Here is a 19,723-nt window from a genome sequence, read left to right as displayed (position 1 = left end):
GACGAAGCTGCAGCTGGCGAGCCAGCACCAGTGCAGCACACGGAAACGCCATTTACCTTCCCGCTATAAAGCGGTACCTATTTATCTACTTGCACTTAGGGGTGCTTTCGAACTGCTAGGTGGGCAGGAGCTGGGACCGAACAACGGGAGCTCACCCCGCCGCGGGGATTCGAACCGCCGACCTTACGATCGGCAAGTCCTAGGCACTGAGGTTTTACCCACAGCGCCACCCGCATCCCTAAGCATCATTGAATGGTCAGCTAAAGCCAGTATTTCAGGAATTCTAATATTGGTAGCCCATCTTGACTGGGATAAATTATTCATGAAATTTCCTAAATTCTAATCAGATGTTTTAAAAATCATTTGGTTTCAGCTGAGATGACTCAGCTGGTAGAGCATGAGACTCTTAAACTCAGGGTCATGGGTTAGAGCCCCACACTGAGCAAGATATTCCTGTATTGCAGGAGGGTTGGACTAGATTGCCCTCTTGGTCCCTTCCAATTCTGATTCTGTGATTAACTCAAGTTATTTTTCTAGTTCATTTGTGTGTGCATGTGTAACTCTCGAGTACGATTCCGAAAATGCCCATTTTTTCTTTTCTTTTTGCTACATTTATATTTTTGCAGCCATCAGTAAGTCTGTTACCAGCAGATAAATGTTAGGTGCTCAAGTGGTGGAACCTTGCAGTTCAGGGGGGGTTAGGGAGAGATGATGTCACAGGCATAGGCAAACTCGGCCCTCCAGATGTTTTGGGACTACAACTCCCATCATCCCTAGCTAACAGGACCTCTGGAGGGCCGAGTTTGCCTATGCCTGGATTATGAGCTGCTCAAAATGGCACCCAACCACGTGTGGTTCTTCAGGACAGATAAAAGAAAGCCCTTCTTCATGCAGTGCAGTTAAAATATCGAACTCTCTCCCCAAAAAGGCAGTGATGGCCACCAAGTTTGATGACTTTAAAGCAGGCTTCCTGAACCTCGGCCCTACAGATGTTTTGAGACTACAATCCCCATCATCCCGGACCACTGGTCCTGCTAGCTAGGGATCATGGGAGTTGTAGGCCAAAAACATCTGGAGGGCTGAGGTTGAGGAAGCCTGCTTTAAAGGAAGATTGGACAAATTCATGAAATGGAAGGCTACCTACAGCTACTAGTCATGATGGCTATGCTCTGCATCCACAGAGCCAACAATGCTTCTGAATACCAGTTGCTGCAGCCCAAAGGAGGGAAGTGTCCTTTGCAGGCTTGCTGCAGCCCAAAGGAGTCATGTCCTTTGCAGGCTTCTCAGAGACATCCAGTTGACCACTGTGAGAGCAGAATCATGGATTAAATGAGCCACTGGCCCGATTCAGAAAGCTCAGTTTATGTTCTTATCTGTTGCAAAAATCCTACCCCATGTTAAATCTCTGCATGCTGCATTTTTCATTTTGGTTGGCTCAATATATAAAAGAGAATCTTTAACACCAGTGTCCACTCCTCCACCCTAATCTAGTTTTGAACAAGTGTCCCCAAAACAGGGTGTTTTATAGCAATTCCTAATATACTGTTCCACCTGCATCGAAATATCCCATTATTCCTTTCTAAATATGAAATGATACTTTTCCTAGGCTGGATTTTTGGGGGGAGCGGGGTGGGGTTCAAAGAAAAGTTCATATAGGCACATCTTGATTTTTGATAAAGTGCTCAAATCCCTGTAAACACAACTGCTTTGGAACACAGCTGCTAAGAGTCAAATACTAAACTGAACACTGATGGGAAAATATTTTAATTCTTGGCAAATGAGAAGAGCATTTAAAAAAAACACAACAATCTTGGGCAGTATAAAACTGCTAAGCAGCATGGATGCTTTATCTGGTAAGAAAAGGGGGTATTAACACACACCACAAGGGGTTTCTTTATGGTTCTGGAAATAACCACAGAAAGACCAAAGAAGAAAGGCCTTGTAAAAGTTGGCAGAGTTTACCTACAGGGCTGCCTGAGATTAAGACCATGTTAATATTGCAAAATTCATGTTCTAAGCAGTGCTTGTGGTCAGGTTTTCCCCTCCTTAGGAGACGCTTTGGAGATTTCACAGGTGCTGTCCACACACACTTCCAAGCCTATTTTACAACCTTAAGGGCTAGAAACCTGATTTATCTTGGGCTAACTAAATTCTGAACCAATACAAATTTACATGTTTCCACAAGTGCACCTATAGGCACTTCTATTAAATTTCTCTTGCAGAAGCTTGAATTTTAAACAATTGGTTATGAACGTACGGACGTTGCAAGGAGGGCCTAGAACTCTACAAAGGCTCTGTGCCAGATGTTTTTGATACCTGGAATATCTTTGTCACAATTAAACGTCATCTAATGCGGAAACACACAACTTTGTAAAGCTCCAAAATGTTGCCACTTGGAACTCTAACTACAGGGATGGGGCATCTCAGGCCAAAAGTAGCCTTCCGAGCTTCTCTTGACTCCCCCTGCTCCACCCTCCCCAGGTCACAGACCTCACTGGAATGGGCTTTGATCTGTGATAATGGCTCTTTATTACTTTGATGGAGGGACGAGATGGAAGAGATTCTCTTTGTGTGTGTGTTAGAAACCTCTGGCTTTTGCATGGCTGGAAGGTAGCTTACTGTAAAGGTACCCCTAACCGTTAAGTCCAGCCGCGGACGACTCTGGGGTTGCGGTGCTCATCTCGCTTTACTGATCGAGGGAGCCGGCGTTTGTCCACAGTTTTTTGGGGTCATGTGGCCAGCATGACTAAGCTGCTTCTGGTGAACCAGAGCAGTGCATGGAAACGCCGGTTACCTTCCCGCCAGAGTGGTACCTATTTATCTACTTGCACTTTGATGTGCTTTCGAACTTCTAGGTAGGCAGGAGCAGGGACCGAGAAACGGGAGCTCACCCCATCGCGGGGATTCGAACCGCTGACCTTCTGATCGGCAAGCCCTAGGCTCTGTACAAGTTTAAATCAAACCTATTGCTCCATCCGCCACAAGCAAGTGGTGAATGGAAAATAGTTCCCCAACCCCCTGCTCTGTCAAGACCGTTTCAAGACTCTCACAGCCCAGGGAGTGGTGTCAGTTGAGGCACAGAATGGACACAGGCCTTCCGCTGTCCCTGAAGAGGCCTGGATAGGTCTGAACTGCACATAGTTGCACATCCATGAGGCTCCAAACATGTACATGGGAACCGAGAGCGAACTTTCTTCCTTTTCTTCTTCTTCTTCTTTTTAAAAAAAGATCAGGGAAATAAGAGTGCCTCTTGAAAAGAAATACAGAACAAAAGAAAAGCACCCCAGAAATACCAGTTTTCAAATCCATGGCCAGGGGCACAGAGATGTGATAAAGAAGTCAAGCCCTTCATATGGCATAAATCATATGCGGGTGGGAGAATTGCAAAAGAAAAAGAGGCGCTCAGAAAATACCATATAAATAGTGGTGCAAACCAGTGATGTAGAAATGGAGAACATCTGGCCAATGTGGCCCACAATGCAGTTTACCCCAAATGGCATCCGCTTGTCATATGTGACATCTGGAATGGGGTTGGGAAAGCTGCTTTCTGCAGGGATTGACTGTGCAACTGAGTTTCCCAACTGAGTTCCATGCTTGATGTCTGGAAGCCCCCAGCATAGGGCTCAAAAAGTCCCTTTGCACTGCGGTTCCCAGGCACCTAGTCCACCTGCCATTAAGATGACTGGCAGCTGTACTGTACCACCCACTTGTCAAAACTGGCTCACAGAGGTGGGGACCAAAATGGATCTAGCCCCTGGGGTGAAAAAAAGGGCTCCCCACCACTCCTGCTGTAAGACTTGGGCAGCGGAAAGCATTCCATATGCCTCTCCCACTCCAAAGCCATTAAACTATCAAGACAGAGATAAGGCAAGGCAGAAGGGAAGTCCCTTTCCATGTGTGCCGGCAGGAAGGCGGTACAGTGGTACCTCGGGTTAAGTACTTAATTCGTTCCAGAGGTCTGTACTTAACCTGAAACTGTTCTTAACCTGAAGCACAACTTTAGCTAATGGGGCCTCCTGCTGCCGCTGCGCAATTTCTGTTCTCATCCTGGAGCAAAGTTCTTAACCTGAAGCACTATTTCTGGGTTAGCGGAGTCTGTAACCTGAAGCGTATGTAACCCGAGGTACCACTGTACTGAGAAAAGGAATTATGAGTTGATAGTGCCAGGTGCATAAACTAGTGTGGGAGTGCCTCCTCTGATCCAGATGTTTAGGGGAGAAAGAGAGCTGCAGAGGGGCACCCCTGCAGGGCTGGCCAGTTTGTGGAAATGGGGACAGAAGCCCAGAGAGTGGAGGGCAGCTTTGGCATCCTCTCAAACTGGGTAGCAGATCTACTAGTTGATGCTGTCTGTGAGTGCTGCCTGGCACAGCATCAACAATAAGCTGTGATTCCTGCATTGCAGGGGGCTGTACTAGATGACCTTGGTGTCCCTTCCAACTGTACAATTCTATGAGCCACCATGGAAATGTGTTTAGAGGGCAAAGAAAGCAGGTGGAATCAGTGGAAATGGCACCACAACAGGATTAAGTTCTCAGTATGAATGTGGTTAACTGACCAGTGTTCCCACCGAGTTTCTGGAATTTACCCAAGTGCAGTTTGAACTATTTGGCTGCAGAGGTTTGACAGTCCTCTATGAATTTCACCACCGCATCTCTTTCGTGCTACAGACACAGCTCTGCATAATCATTTTATTGCCTGTCAGTAGGAACCCAGATACAGCAATGCCTCTGGAGCAGTGCCTTTCATTTGGAGGATTAGATAACTGATGCTGCTCAAAGTTCAAATATGATGAATGGATGACACTTACCCTTATCCCTAAATTAAGGCTAGATTTCAAATGTGGATTAACTGGCAAAATAAAAATAGAAGATTGTGTCTAAACAAAATCTTCAGAAAACTTGCAAGGAGAGTGGAAATCTTCTTCAACGTCCAGGCCATCACTCACTGAAGTAAAATTTTATAGAAAATTTTTATTCAACATACAACATTTTTTTCCAGCAAAAAAAGAAAAAAAAGGCAATATACAGGAAGAATTGTTGCACACCGCAGCTACAGAAACAAAATAAAATATTGGCAGGAGGGAATGGAGGAGGGGGGAAGAGAAAGAATGAGAAATAATGTTGGGCGGGGGAGTGTAAATTGCTGCTTCTATATTTTTACCGCACTCAAAAACTTAGGAGAGACACATGGGGCTGCTTGTAGCTCCAAACTAAAATGGAAAAGCAGTCTGGGGACTGAAATAAAACTACACACAATGAATATTGACATCTGTGAAATTCACTTGCAGACTCACCCTGCCCCCCAGCCGCCCCCCCAAAGGAACCCCAAATGTTAAATTGTACATGTTCCTCTGTTAAATATACAATTTGTTTTCTTCCCCCTCCCAAGCCCCACCCCCCGCAATTTTTACAAAGTCAACAGCTTACTAAATGCTAGTGAACATGCCCTCAGTGCTAAAAGGCTATTTTGTTTTGTCTTCCTATGTCTTCCCAGATTAACTAAATTAATTATAAAACAGATGCCTTTTCCTTCTTCAAATTCTCTGGGAAGTTGGTACTATGCTTGTAAATCTCACTGCAACCAAGGGATTTTACTCTCAAACCGTTTCTAAAGGGATACAAATACACTGCACCTCCTTCGGGGGGGTTCCCCAACTTCTTCCTTGGCAAAAGGTGATGTGAGAAAAACAAATTTGACTCAAAATCCATTTATTTATAATAATAATAATATTATAATAATAAAAAGAGAAATTCTAGGCTGATTGAAGAGACAAAATCTCCCCCCCCCTCGAATAAGTGCCAACAGTGTACACAATGAAGTAGAGATTGCTATTTATTGATGATGTGAGTTTCTCTTTGCATTTACAAATGCACAAAAATGTCATTTAAAGTATATAACTGAAGGAAATAAATTGGGCGTGAGCCTAACCATAGCGCCAACTAGCTGCAGTGATGGCAGGTACCACGCATTTGGGAAGTGGGGGAGGAAGGAGGGGAGGGCAAGGGAGGGGGAGGTCAGCCAGAAAAGGCTGTCCAGTTAACGTACTACAGACAATATTTCGCCAATGTCAACTGCTCTAACTCAACCCTTTCCTTCTTATGCTGACAATCTCGCTTTGTTTACATTTCCCATAAAAACTCTCATTGGCACCCAAGCTTTTATAAAACACCTTCATTTTTGCTCAAAAAAAAGAAAAAAAAGAAAGGGCAGTCAATAATAGATACAGAGAAGCCAAACTGAACAGCCTCAAAATAAAATTAATAAATCAGCAGCAAATCCTCTTGCTGGAGACTTCCGATCGAGTGCACGTGTACCAAAAGTCCTACAGTTGTTAAAAAGGTGCGCACACACACACACGCACACACACACACACACGCACACACACACATTGTTGCCCCTTTTGCCTCGAACAAACTGGAGAGGGTAAGTCAGTTATGGATTTTAATAGCTTTTTCAAGGTACGTGTAGCGACTTCTCTTTGGGGCTTTGTTGAAATGGTCAAGCCCTAGCCATGGCCTGGGATGAGACATGTTGCCTGGAAGGGAAGAAGAAGAACAAAGAAGAAAGAAGCGAGAAAGAGGGAGAGGGAGAGACAGAATGAACACACTTTCAGATTGTTTTGTACAAAATTTAGAATGTCAAAAACTGAGGGTGGCATTCAGTGATGTGGTTCTGTCAGTGCAAAAGAACTTCCCCTCCCTGTCCTCTCTCCCTGTGTGTGTCCTCCCTGCTTCAGCCCTGCCAGCAACGGGGGAACCCCCAGAACAGATTTAGGGGGCCCATGGGAAGAAGAGAGAGAGAGGAAGTTCTGTTGCACAGCCAAGTCCTAGCACTAATGGAACAACTTCACTGGATGCTGCACAGAGTAAAGTTGTCACTCTAACACAGGCTTCTATGACAAAACATATGCTAATATATGGAGCTGGTGGGCTGTGTTCACCTCGGAGGGCAAGACACTGAGCAGGTGAGAGAATAAACGCCACACGTGGAAGTCTGCCCCACTGATCTTCAAGGAGCCAAAAAAACATAAACCCCTCCTAGAAGCAAAGTAAATAAATGGACACTCACCAGGTTGGGGCTCAAAATCTTTCAAGTTCACTTCATATTCATCTTCATTTAGATACTGGTGTCGACCCATCATTACAATGGCAAACTTAAACTTCAGAAAGAACAAATAAATAAATAAAAACGTCAGAGCTCAAATGCTAATTTCTCAAGGAGTATTGTTAAGAAAATTATTTTCGTAGACTTCAAAGCCTCCCAGTCTCTCAACCCAGTCTCCCTTGGAAGGTGGTGGACTCTCTTTCATTGGAGGTTTTTAAGCAGAGGTTGGTGGCCCTCCGTCATGGATGCTTTAGCAGAGATTCCTGCATTGCAGGGGGTTGGACTAGAATCCAACACTTGAGTCCCTTCGAAATCTGTGATTCTAACCAACAGCATGGAAACAGGCCAAAGCTAGTGTTCCCATTTAGTTGTTTACTATCAGCACCACCACCCCACACACACCGTAGACAAGTGCCAATTCCCAAGGTGGGCAACCTGGCGACCTCCACTAGCCATGCTGGCAGCTGGGGCTGACAGCAGCTGGATTCCAACAACATCTGGAGGGCACAGGGGGTTCAGCTGTGGTGGGCGTCTTGCCTTTCCCATTGCCAGGACAGTAAGATTTGATCTCCTATTACATTACAAGCAGGATCCCACTATTCTAGCACCAGTGGAGATGGCCCCCTGGTGTTGCCCCTCCTTGTGCCACCATGACTGAGGTGGCTGTCAACTGACTCACACTTTACCTTACCTTGCAGTGCTACTGCATTTCCTAGCGGAGCCCAGTGGCTGCTTGGATTGAGGCATTCACTATCTTTAATGTCCCATAATAAAATGCCGTGGAGCACCCTCAGCAGAATTATGGGGAATTAAGATAGAGGTGATACAGGCCTGATGGGAAGGTGTTTGGTGGGGTTAATTTTGGAGGGGGCTCACTCAATGGTTCTCACCATCTGTGCAGGGACTGGCAGGGGGTGGGGAGGCCGGGCTCTACCAGCTATTGATATATGCAAGATATAATGATGATGATGATGATGATGATGATACTAGTGTCATACCTTGGAAGTCGAATGGAATCCGTTCCAGAAGTCTGTTTGACTTCCAAAATGTTTGGAAACCAAACTCAGCTTCTGATTGGCTGCAGGAAGCTCCTGCAGCCAATCGGAAGCCCTGTTGGACGTTCAGCTTCCAAAAATAGTTCGCAAACCGGAACACTCACTTTGTTTGCGGCGTTCAGGAGCCAAAACGTTCGAGAACTAAGCTGTTCGAAAACCAAGGTACGACAATAATAATAATAATAATACCCTGCCCATCTGGCTAGGTTTCCCCAGTCACTCTGGGTGGCTTCCAGCACAATATAAAAACATAATAAAACGTCAAACGTTAACAACTTCCACACAGGTGGTTCTGATACACAAATGCTGATGCCAGACTGGGCAGGACTTCCTAAAATCCCACCCTCAAATTGCAGAGCATCACAATATGCAGAGAGCGACTTCCTGTGTGGGGACGAAGGGGGCAGAGCACTTGCAGAATTACAGGACATTCATGTTGGCAGGGCTAACTCCAGGGTAAAAGACGCAGGTCCCTTCAGAAGCTATGCTATGCTGAGCAACATCTTCCTGAGCGATCTACTGAGGCAATACCTTTTCAAATTCCTTCTCCTGGATGTCCAGCACTGTCTGAATCCTCTTCATCACCTCTCGAAAGTGTTCACCCTAGGCAGAAAAGCACAACCCCAGCCGTGCAATAAAATTAATGCCAACCAAAGTTCTGAAACCTATGTGGCTAAAGATGCCACTGAACATGTACTAAAAGGTACTTAGCCAAACTTGGGTATCAGCGAACTTCTAAACACAAACAAAAGGAACTAAATGACCAATTTATGTAAGGCCACCCAAATCACAGAAGCTGAATAAGATATGCATACAAGAAACAATGACCGCAGGCGACTATTGCTACTCCTGGATAATCCAGGATTTAATGCAACAAACTTTCCCTTCTAGCAACACCAGTCTTCTCCAATGTGGTGCCCTGCAGCAAACCAGGATGGCACAACATTGGTGAAGGCTACCATAAACCACCTGGGTTGCAATAGTACATAGTTAAGAGAAACAGGAGTCTCACCTGGTGTATCCTTAGCAAGAAAGGAGTGCCAAACGTCCCAAAAACCTCTTTCTGGAAATGAGCCACTGTGATGAGCATCTCATTCTCCTTATCTAGATCTACCTGGTCCAGGGGGATTTCCTGCATTCAAAGACAGCAGCACACATTGCACATCAGGCAGATGTACCACCAGAAACAAAAGAAGACACAAGCAGAAACAACAGCAATGGAAACTGAGTTTTAAAAAAATGAAACTCATGAAATAATGAAAGCCACAGCAGCAGCACAACTTCTTCAATATTCTCTGTGTGTCTAGAAATGAATTGGGCCCTTATAAGGAGACTTCCTAGTTCCTCTTCATTGGGGTGGGAAGAAGTAAGCCCCACCCACCTGCAACTTAGCTGGGGAAGGTTGCTGCAAATGCTAATGAGGTAGAATGGCCACCATCCATTGTTGCTATTTTATGTATGTATTTTTTTTATTTAGAAAGATTTATAAATTGCTTAACCAAATGCGGTGTTAACATAATGAAATTGGGCACAAAATACAGCTAAAATGAAAAAAATTTAAAACACACACACACACACACACACAGAGAGAGAGAGAGAGAGAGAGAGAGAAATGGAGCAGAAACTTAAAAATGGATATAGTTAACTAGAATCCTGCTCTAGACACATTATGTCTGCCAATGGCCTCAATAACTAAAACTTGGAACTGTTAACTATGACAGTTCAAATATTCACATTTCACACCACACTGACCTCTATTCGAAACGTTCGACTTGTTGCTGGTGATAAACACTCTAACAATTCATCTTCCTGATGGACACCAATTATTTTGTAACTTACAATTTCTAGCAGCCTTAACAAAGGAAGAGAAACATATTAAGTAAAAACACTTAAGTATTAGGATTAATGGTCTATATAAACCAACAGTGTCATGGGGCAAATTTCCTTTTGCACAGACTGGGCTTGTGCAAAAGCAGCTCCCAGCAGATGGTACCCAATGTTTTAAGTGGAGTAGACATCGAGTTCTGCTGAGCTAGTTATTTGGCCCTCCAGATGTTAATAGAGTTCTGCTGAGCTAATTATTTGGCCCTCCAGATGTTGCTAAACAACATCTCCCATCAACCCCTGCCAGCTTCGGTCTCAAGACCGATGGGAGTCCAACAACATATGGAGGACCAAGAGTTTCCCACTTCTTTAGGGAGTTTTGGTTAATGTCTGATGCTGGAGATACTTTATTTGACATTTGGAATGTTATTAGGTGAACTGTGGAAGAATTCATTCAAGAATATGGGAAAACATTCCAGATTTACAACAAAATAAAGATTCTGTTTTGTAAAGATGTTTAGGTACACCAGTGCTTTTTTTAAAAAAAAATGTTTAGGAGTAGTCTCATTTCCCTACTCATATTGAAATAATGTCCCTCAATGAGGCCAAACTTAGATTCACAAAATGTTTAGGGGTATGTGTACCCCTGCATCCCCCCCCCCCCCAGAAAAAAGCACTGAGGTACACACATAAGCCTTATTTACGTGTACAGCAGTCGCAAAGGGAAAAGGGATCACGGCTGGCCTTCTCACCCAGCCCACACATTGCAACCCTGTGCTGTTCCTGCCCTCCCCTCGTCCAAAGAACTCCCTATAGGCACAAGCAGGGAACTGGTGTCCAGGGCAGGACTAGTGCAGCGATCTGTTTGGAGCAGGCTGAGAAGTGTAGCTTCTTTATGGAACTACCTTCATGAGAGTGACATGCAATAAGGGCTACCCACACTGCCCTCTCAAGAAGTGATATGAAAGTAAATGAACAAACAAACACTTGCCTTAATTTCCCTGAACCTCTCTCAGCAAGTTCTACAGCTTTTTTACATTCGTCTAATAAGTCCCGTACACACCCATGCTTGTCTGGATATAGTGTTATTTCCTAAACAAACAATAAAGGGCGGGGGGGAGGGGAGAGAGAAGGGAATCAGTAAAGAAATAAAATGCTATGAGAAACACGAGGAAATAAAGCATAGAATATAAAAAGTTCTTGTTGCTACAGGCAAGGGCCGAGAACTGCCCAGGGTCTCCCCTGAACCAAATTGAATGAGCACATCTGTTTCCATGACTTTCAACATGGGGCTTGCAACATAGGCAACTTCCCTCCAAAACACGTACAGCTTGTCTATTCATTACACCCTTTATGTAACACATAATTGGACAAATTGCAACCCTGTTGTGCAATTACTCAGGTAGAAGTTCACATAGGGAAACCACAATTTTATGGCACTGAATTTTATGACATGAAAGGCCAATACTTTAGACAGAAAAAACTCATTCTCAGTTTTGGAAATATCAAGGCATTGTATTTTTGCATTATGAGAAAAAGGGATGTCAGAATTTGAATTTTGTAACTAACCAATATTTTGCAATCACTGCCTCAGGAAACAATTGTGGGGCAAATTTTAATCTGTGAATGCATTTAAACTAATCCTCCAATCCTACTTCTTCGATTGCAGGTTAGGTTCAGTATTTTCAAGGGAAAACAACTTACCTCTTCTCTAAACTGGCTGTTTAACCATATGCACTTAAAACTTCTCCTGTTTTCAAAGTCTGTGATTTTCATTTTAAGCTAGGGAGGAGAGAGGGGGAAAAGAAATGTTGTCATTATGCAGATGAACCAAAGAATCTTCCTCCATATATGGACAGGAATATCTCCTACCTGCTGATAGTAAAGTTTCTTGGGCTGTCTAGGCTTGAAGAACTGCAGGAGATCTCTTAAAGTTCCATCATAATTATGTCTAAGAGGGTTACCTGGGCCATCTCTATAACTGAACAAGAAAACCAGGAGAGAAGGTTTTTGAAACACAGTTAGTTCAGTGCTCAAAATCTGTACAGTTGGGCGACACAATTGAGAAAACCCCTACCCTACCCCAGTCACTATCCACTAAACTTTAGATAGCCATAAGGCCCAGAAGAGGGCCTCCAATGAGAAACGAAGGGCTTAGGCAGGCTCATATTCATCTGCAGAGAGTTTCTTGGACCATCATCTTAAGATTGATATATTACTATCAGTGCTGCTACTATAACTTTTACCATATTGACTATAAAACTTGAGGAAGAGTCCTGTTAAACTCAAAAGCTGGATCACTGTTTTGTGCTTTAATTGATGCAATTATGATACTGTGCTTTGTCCTAAGCTTTTAGTCTGTGCAAGGTTTCCTCTCATTATGTTCTTTCTATATATGACAAAACTGGGAGATTTGGGGGAGAGGGCACAGAACCAGGTTACTCTAGGGCAGCGTTTCCCAAACTTTTCTCAACCATGGCCCCCTTCTGCACTTTTTCCCTTCCTGTGCCCCACCACCACCACCCTACCAGAAAGGGACTGTCCCTGGAAAATAGACACACTTGGAGGGTCTGAAAAAGGTGCACAGGGATTTCTGTATATATGGGAGAATTTTAAAAGGCAAGTGGTCCTCACTGACCTAGTGCAAAATGATCTTGTCATCTGGAGGAGCCCTGGCTCCTTTACCTGGGAGTAAGGCCCACTGAACTCAGTGCAGCTTTCTTCTGAGTAAAAAGGGAACCCTGACCATTAGGTCCAGTCGTGGCTGACTCTGGGGTTGTGGCGCTCATCTCACTTTATTGGCTGAGGGAGCTGGCATATAGCTTCCGGGTCATGTGGCCAGCATGACTAAGCCGCTTCTGGCGAACCAGAGCAGCGCACGGAAACGCCGTTTACCTTCCCACCAGAGTGGTACCTATTTATCTACTTGCACCTTGACATGCTTTCGAACTTCTAGGTTGGCAGGAGCAGGGACCAAGCAATGGGAGCTCACCCCGTCGCAGGGATTTGAACCATGATCTTCTGATCAGCAAGTCCTAGGCTCTGTGGTTTAACCCACAGCGCCACCTACGTCCCTTTCTTCTGAGTAGGCACTTAGTTATTTACTAGATGCAAGTCAGCAGTACCAGACAACCCTGCTTGGCTAGGCGCTGGGGTGGATTTCACCCCGTGCCTTGCAGAGCCAAGCAGATGCTGCCGACAGGCCCTGCACCCCTTGGCAGCATCCAAAGGCCCTGATCTGCTAGGCACCGGGGTGGATTGAACCCCGTGCCTTGTAGAGTCACGCCCAGGCTGCCAACTAGCACAGCACTGGCGGCAGCTACAAGCAGTGGTCAAAAACTGGAGCTTCAGTGATTGCCCTCTTACACTGGAAACAAACCAGGACAGCTCCAAGAAAATGCATGTGGCAAAAAGAAGTGCTAGACTGCCCTCTAGTGGGTTGCACCCTTACCTGCTTGTGATTGGCCAAGCAGATAGCCAGCCAATCAGGATTTTTTTAATTTAAAAAATGACCCCCCCTTTCTTCTCACTTCCCTCTGTGGCCCCCCATTTACGTAATTTTCACCTGTGCCCCCCTTTGAATATCCTGGGGGCCCCCGGTTGGGAAACACTGCTCTAAGGAATGGGGCAGAAAGCAGTTATGCAGATGTTACCTTTTTGACTCTATTTATCCTGAGGTAGTTATTTTTAGCCTGCTTTTCAATCCCATTGGATTCCCTGCCACAAGTTAGTTCCCTGTGCCTAGACTTAAGACCTCTCCAATTCTCTCAGACCCAGCACTGACAATGCTTAGGACCTGGGTTCTCATGTGTACATGTTTGTAACCAGCAGGCACATCTACCACAGGAACTATAACTTAGATTTAGGGCATTAGTAACTTACCCCAAAGACTACTACAGTTATACCTCGGGTTGAAGTAACTTCAAGTTAAGTATTTTCAGGTTGCGCTCCGCAGCAGCACCCGCAAGTAACGGAGCACGTTATTTCCGGGTTTCGCCGCTCACGCATGCGCAGACGCTAAAAAACGACATCATGCGCATTCGTGGAAGCGGTGAAACGCGACCTGCGCATGCGCAGACGTGTGTTACATTTACTTCAGGATGCGAACGGGGCTCCGGAACGGATCCCGTTCGTATCCAGAGGTACCACTGTACTGTGCTAAAACTGCATAAAAGGCACTACAGCTGAAATATTAATTCAGATGATTGCTTCTTACCCTTGGGACTTGAAAAACTGTAGTAGCATAGGGTCTGTATTCAGCCTTTGGGCGACTGTCTTTGCAACCTAGGAAAATAAATGTTTAAAAAAATCAGAATAGAAAGAAGCCCAGTATTTGGTAAAGGTAAGACAGTGAATTTGAGATTGCACTGGGAACAGTCCACAATGCTTAGGTTTTCTCACTTTTGTCTGAAAGATACTTGCTGCTAATGAGCATTGGAGCCCTTTTAGTACATGACGGGGCTCATGGTTTGCTTTAATTTTAAGTAAGAACAAAGTTACCGTACACATGCAGGAGAGAACAAAGTGGAAGAGGTGACTATAACATGTCAAGTTGGAGAAGGGTGGTTTTACTGTCAGAATACCCCACCAGGTACACTGAGATAAATGAAGCAATGGTCTGGCCTGGTTTAAGGCAAGTTTCATATGTCTCATTCCAGGAATATTTTATGTGACTCCCACAATCTGGAATAAAGGGGCATTATTTTCAAAGACGTTCGCCAATCTGATGGTTTTGCACCTAATTTCATTAATGGAAATGTAAGGGAGTATATTTAATACAGGAAACCCGCAACTTACGCACATTTCACTTATGCACATTCAGCTTTATGCACTCGGCAAAAAAAAAAAAAGGGTGGGGGGGGGGCAGAAAAGAGGCAGAAAGGAGACAGGTGTCCAGGAAAAAAGGCTTTGGCAATCCCACCCACTAGGGAACCCAATGTTTTTTGACTATACACTGTTTTAGCTTTAGGCAAGTTCCCCAAAGATAACCCCTGTGTAAGTTGAGGGCTTACTGTACCTGAAAATAATTCATTCTGTTGGATAATGTGACAACAAAACCGGGATCATTGGGGATGGTCTTGTCACAGAAGATGACATCAACTCGGTGGTAAAGGTCTCTGAAGTACTCTTTTGCTGTTGGTAGCTCACTGCTATCGTTCTCAGGGTCATCCCTGTTAACAGAAAAGATTGCAGCTGGTTTAACTACACAAAGGTTGTTTAAAAGCTCAGATGACGCAGGAAGTCTTTAAAACCTTGAAGCTTTTTGCGCGGCCTTCAGAAATAATCCAAAGCAGCTCCATAGATCTGTGCTGCATAAAGGGAGTTTCTAGACAAAGCACAGACAGGTCTAGATCAGTGGTTCCCAGACTTTTTGGGCCATTCCCCAGCCCTGCCTGGGGTTCCATAAACTCATCCCCAGTGTCCCTTACCCTATAAAAAAGCATGATTCAGAATAGCTGTTTGCACAACCCACTAAGGAAGATAATAACACAATAAAATTCAAACCCGTAACAATGAATTGCACATTTATTAAAAATCCAGTTTGAAACTATTTAGTTTAATTAATTCAGCAAAATTTATGAACTTGATCCAGAGATGATATTGCATGAAAAGCATCTGTACACAGTCTTAATAATGAAAACATAAGTGTGAAGAAAATTAGCTTAAAATATTTTTATATAACCTCTTACCAAATATGCACAAACCTCCACCTACTGTAACTAATTTAAAGGAAAATCAATAGCAATTACCAATAATTGGCCATCTTGTGACTTGTGACAACTCAGAATAATAAATGCAAACAGACAAACAAACATGACCAAAGGAAATCATTTTGAAAGTGATTAAGAGCAGTTAAGTTTAAACATGAAGCGAGGAAGCTGTTTGCTCTAGGCTCTAGACTGGTCAATCATAAATAATCAATCCACACACTTGGAGGGGCCCAACTTCAACACCCCCTGCTGCACCTCATGACTCTTAGTGCCCCCTCAGGTAATCCCACCACCTGCCTGGGGAAAGACCTGCCGACTTTGGGAACCACTGATCTATATGAAGATACATGAGCCTATTCCTCTAGGAAACAGAGGATTGGCACAGTGCTCCCTCCAAATCAACCATTTATGGTGAAAATTACATCATCTATGTGGCAAATGAAAACAGAGTCTTTGTAGGTTCAAACCAGCATTGGGAACCTTATGTCAAGGATTGCATTCCACAAACCAGGGTTAGTGAGGCCAGAAGCAGCAGTGGGTTGTACTGGAGCTGATGGTGAGCCACATATTTTCCTTTTTTTCTACCTGTTTCTCTCCCCACTTTATTCTCTTCCATCTTCCTTCCAGCTGCCCCCAAACCCGCCAAAGCCACGCTCCCCTGCCCTGAACACAACAATAATCAAATTTGCCTGGGAGATTTCTCCACTTTAGCCTAACTAGGACAGGTGGGTGCAGGGACAAGGAGGGGTTGGTAGTTCCTGACCACTGGTTCAAGCTATCAAGCAGACTTCTATACCGATTCTATTAAAAAAAAAAAGCACTGCAAAGCTTGTGTGGTGAATGATTGTAGTAAGCCTCAGTGATAACCTACTTTTGAAACACAATGATGTCACCATCCATGAGTTCATCAAGAGCTTTGTCAAGGGAAACATCATAGTCCTGAATTCTCTCCGTTAAATTCGGCTTAACTTCCTGAGGCAAAAAGGAAAGAGATATCACAAGACAGTTATCATCAAGGAGGAACAAATATCCTTCCAATCCAAACTTTAAAATGTTGTGTTGTTTCCATTCATACATACACAGTGCACTGTGACAGCAGCCACAAAGAGAGGTGTCAATAGTACACACACCAAACACTCCAAAGACAAAGTGCAGACAATGACATCTCAGCTTCATAAGCCAAAACATGAAGCATCATTTTGATTACACACAGCCCTTTTACACAAGAGAAGAAGTATACCAGGAAGGTTCATTAATTACAATGGGTCTACTCTGAGCAGTAGGCAGAATTCACCTAATGATGTTTATAATAGAGCAACACTGGATTCCACAAAGTATTTTTAAGCTGGGTGAAATTTATGATTCAAATGGTATATTTTAAGGGGGGGGGTGTAATCATATTATTGACACCAGAGAACAATTTTGTAAAGTCTGAAACAGTGTAGTTTTTGTTAGATGTGAGCTTTTCATTTTAAAGAATAATTTTTCAGAAATTAATTTTTCAAGAAATTCCTTAGTTCAGGTTGCATTGTGTCTATCTTACAATCATGGAATTTTGAGACTCCTTTGTTGTAACGATATGCAGTACTTCAGCAAAAGTTCTAAACGAACAACCATATCATTGTGACCTAGCTTAAGGAATAGCAAGTGATCCAAACCTCATAGAGGATAAGATTAGATTCTTGGGGAAATCCTGCTCTTTCACACATAACCGGCAGCAAGTCACCTTTAGGGAAAAGAAAAGAAAGAGTATTTACCATTTACTACTCCAAATTTGGGAGGGGACAGACATCTCTTACAACATCCTGCTTTTTAAACATTCCATCTTCAAGTTTATAACACAACAAAGATAAAATGATGAAGCTACTCAACCAGCTGAGTTCAGGTAGGCTGTAGCACTAACATATGTAGTTCCACAGCATTTTTCAACTATAACCTTGCGGACTTACGTATTTTGCAGGATATAGGTGTGTAGATATGTCCACAATAATTCAAACTCCGTGTCTTTGGGTCATACATCTTCAGGAACAGCATTACGTCATCTACAAATTGAGAAACAAAAGTTTGTAGCAGAAGAAAGCCTCCGTTTGAGGACAAGTTACTTTTGTGCAGGTTAAGGAACACTTTCTTTAAAGCAAGAAGAGGGGAAATGGTATGGATACTTCGTTATCCAATGAAGTAGTTCCATTAGCACAGGGGTGGACAACCTCTAGCCCAAGGGCCAAATATGGTCCTTCAGGCCCCACCCCTCACCAGTTTTACTTTTCAGCCAAAATGGTTTGCCCAGTTGGAATGAGTCCTTAAACACTGATAATACCATTTTTCTCTGAATGGACGATAGAGAGGGGTGTGTATCTGCAGAAATGAACCTACTGTACACAAAGGTAAAATTTACATTCACTCTTCCACCCAGGTGCACCAGGCCCATTGGCAGACCAATTCTGCGTTACAAAGACGTCTGCAAATATGACATGAAGGCTGGCAATATCTACCCTGCCGTGTGGGAATCCCTTGGAGATGACTGCGGACAGTGCCTGGAGACAGACAGACAGTTCGTGCATCCGTACCAGTGACCACAGGAGGAATGACCACTAGGAGGAGAGCAGAGAGAAGAAACGCCATGGTACTTCTGCAGCAGCACAACCGGACACCTTCACATGCCCCAGCTGCAACAAAACATGTCTCTCCCATATCAGTGTCTACAGCCACAGGAGGCGCTGTAACCTTCCAACAGTTTGACTTCACCCCCCAAAGGTGCACTCCTCCGTTGTCTCCAGAAACAGACACATGCCAACCATGGCCCTCAGAAGGTTGTCCAGAAGGGAATGTGGTCCTCAGACTGAAAAAAAAGGTTCCACATCCTTGCCTTAGTGCAACAGAACTCTTCTCTTTCCTTTCTCCATGCCCTACCAAATCTGTTCTGGAGGGTTGGGGAGAACCACAAAACAGATTTAGAAAGGGGCACAGGATGATGAGAGGGTTGGGAGGATGGACAGTTCTGTTGCACAGCCAGAAGTCCTTGAGATAATAGAACTACTTCATTGAACACTATCCTAAGTATTAAAGAGTTTTTATTATCAGGCTCTTATCTACCTAAAGGGATTTCTAAAAGGCAAATTTGCAGTCTGTGCTGTAATTTCAAAGTGACAGCTATTTATTCACTCTCAGAAAAACTTTGTGTCACCTGAAAACTTGTACACTCCACTTCCAAGCAAAATGGATACAAAAGTCATAAGCTTCTGTACATTCCAATGGCTGGGATCCAAATGGCTTGGATATACCTAGTGGAATTTTTGACTTCTTCGCCTTGAATGGAAGATTCCCAGAGCATAATGGACACTACATGCGAAACTTCCCTCAGGTTTAAAAGAAGCTTGCCATGTGGTACAGGGAACTGCTATTTTGCGGAGAGAGGGGAGTGATTTTATCGGTGATAACAAATACACAAAAAATAACTTGGATATATGGGAAGGTAGCCACAAGGATCTTAGGGATCAGGTCAACATCTTAAACGTATGCTTACGGTCTTTGTCAAACTTGGGTAATGTTGCTCCTGTAGCAGCCATTTCTGGATCTACAGTTTCTAGGAATATTGTCCATGGATTTTCATTGTCACTGAGCTCAATCATCTGTGAAGTTAAGGAAAGACACCAGATTGGGGTGGGGAGGGGAAGAGGTCACACTGTGAAGAAATGCTTTCTTCAGTATATATTTGTTATGGCTGCATAAGGTTGTTTGAAAGTGTGAAATACTGCTGTGGGTTACTCAGAGGAGGGGTGAGATAAAAAGATGACAAACAAGCACGCCTACATCAGCCCCACAGCTACTTAGAGAAAATAATAATCTATTTTGGACAAATAGGTTGCTGGAGTCATTGATCAAGGTGCCCTGAAATATAGAGATGTGACAGGACATAACAAGAGCCTGGCTGCTGGATCAGGCCAACGGCCCATCTAGTCTACCACCTTGGTCTCACAGTGGCCAAACAGCATGCAATCACACACCCCTTCTCATGCCACAACTCTCTTC

At 43.9% G+C, this 19,723-nt stretch overlaps 1 protein-coding gene across 4 annotated transcripts in view; it reads right to left on the bottom strand.

Moving 5' to 3' along the window:
• Positions 1 to 4,950: 4,950 nt before the first annotated feature.
• The window catches only part of USP7 (ubiquitin specific peptidase 7), a 71,188-nt gene continuing 56,415 nt past the window's right edge, over positions 4,951 to 19,723 (bottom strand). For 2 of the 4 annotated variants that reach the window (XM_028707202.2, XM_028707204.2), the window contains 15 exons: positions 19,218 to 19,323; positions 18,187 to 18,285; positions 17,644 to 17,736; positions 17,353 to 17,420; positions 16,566 to 16,666; positions 15,001 to 15,154; positions 14,200 to 14,267; positions 11,856 to 11,964; positions 11,688 to 11,765; positions 10,975 to 11,075; positions 9,912 to 10,011; positions 9,172 to 9,291; positions 8,691 to 8,762; positions 7,069 to 7,159; positions 4,951 to 6,535 (listed from right to left, as the gene is read on the bottom strand). In XM_028707202.2, the coding sequence (XP_028563035.2) occupies positions 6,429 to 6,535; positions 7,069 to 7,159; positions 8,691 to 8,762; positions 9,172 to 9,291; positions 9,912 to 10,011; positions 10,975 to 11,075; positions 11,688 to 11,765; positions 11,856 to 11,964; positions 14,200 to 14,267; positions 15,001 to 15,154; positions 16,566 to 16,666; positions 17,353 to 17,420; positions 17,644 to 17,736; positions 18,187 to 18,285; positions 19,218 to 19,323 (1,467 nt within the window). In that variant the 3' untranslated portion in view covers positions 4,951 to 6,428. The remainder of the gene's footprint in view (positions 6,536 to 7,068; positions 7,160 to 8,690; positions 8,763 to 9,171; positions 9,292 to 9,911; positions 10,012 to 10,974; positions 11,076 to 11,687; positions 11,766 to 11,855; positions 11,965 to 14,199; positions 14,268 to 15,000; positions 15,155 to 16,565; positions 16,667 to 17,352; positions 17,421 to 17,643; positions 17,737 to 18,186; positions 18,286 to 19,217; positions 19,324 to 19,723) is intronic. The other 2 variants (XM_028707203.2, XM_028707205.2) reach the window with 2 other exon arrangements.

Source organism: Podarcis muralis, chromosome 14 (genome assembly GCF_964188315.1).
Source record: "Podarcis muralis chromosome 14, rPodMur119.hap1.1, whole genome shotgun sequence".
Lineage (NCBI taxonomy): Eukaryota > Metazoa > Chordata > Lepidosauria > Squamata > Lacertidae > Podarcis > Podarcis muralis.
Note: the sequence above shows the minus strand (reverse complement) of the source record. Positions and strands in the feature narration are given on the sequence as shown.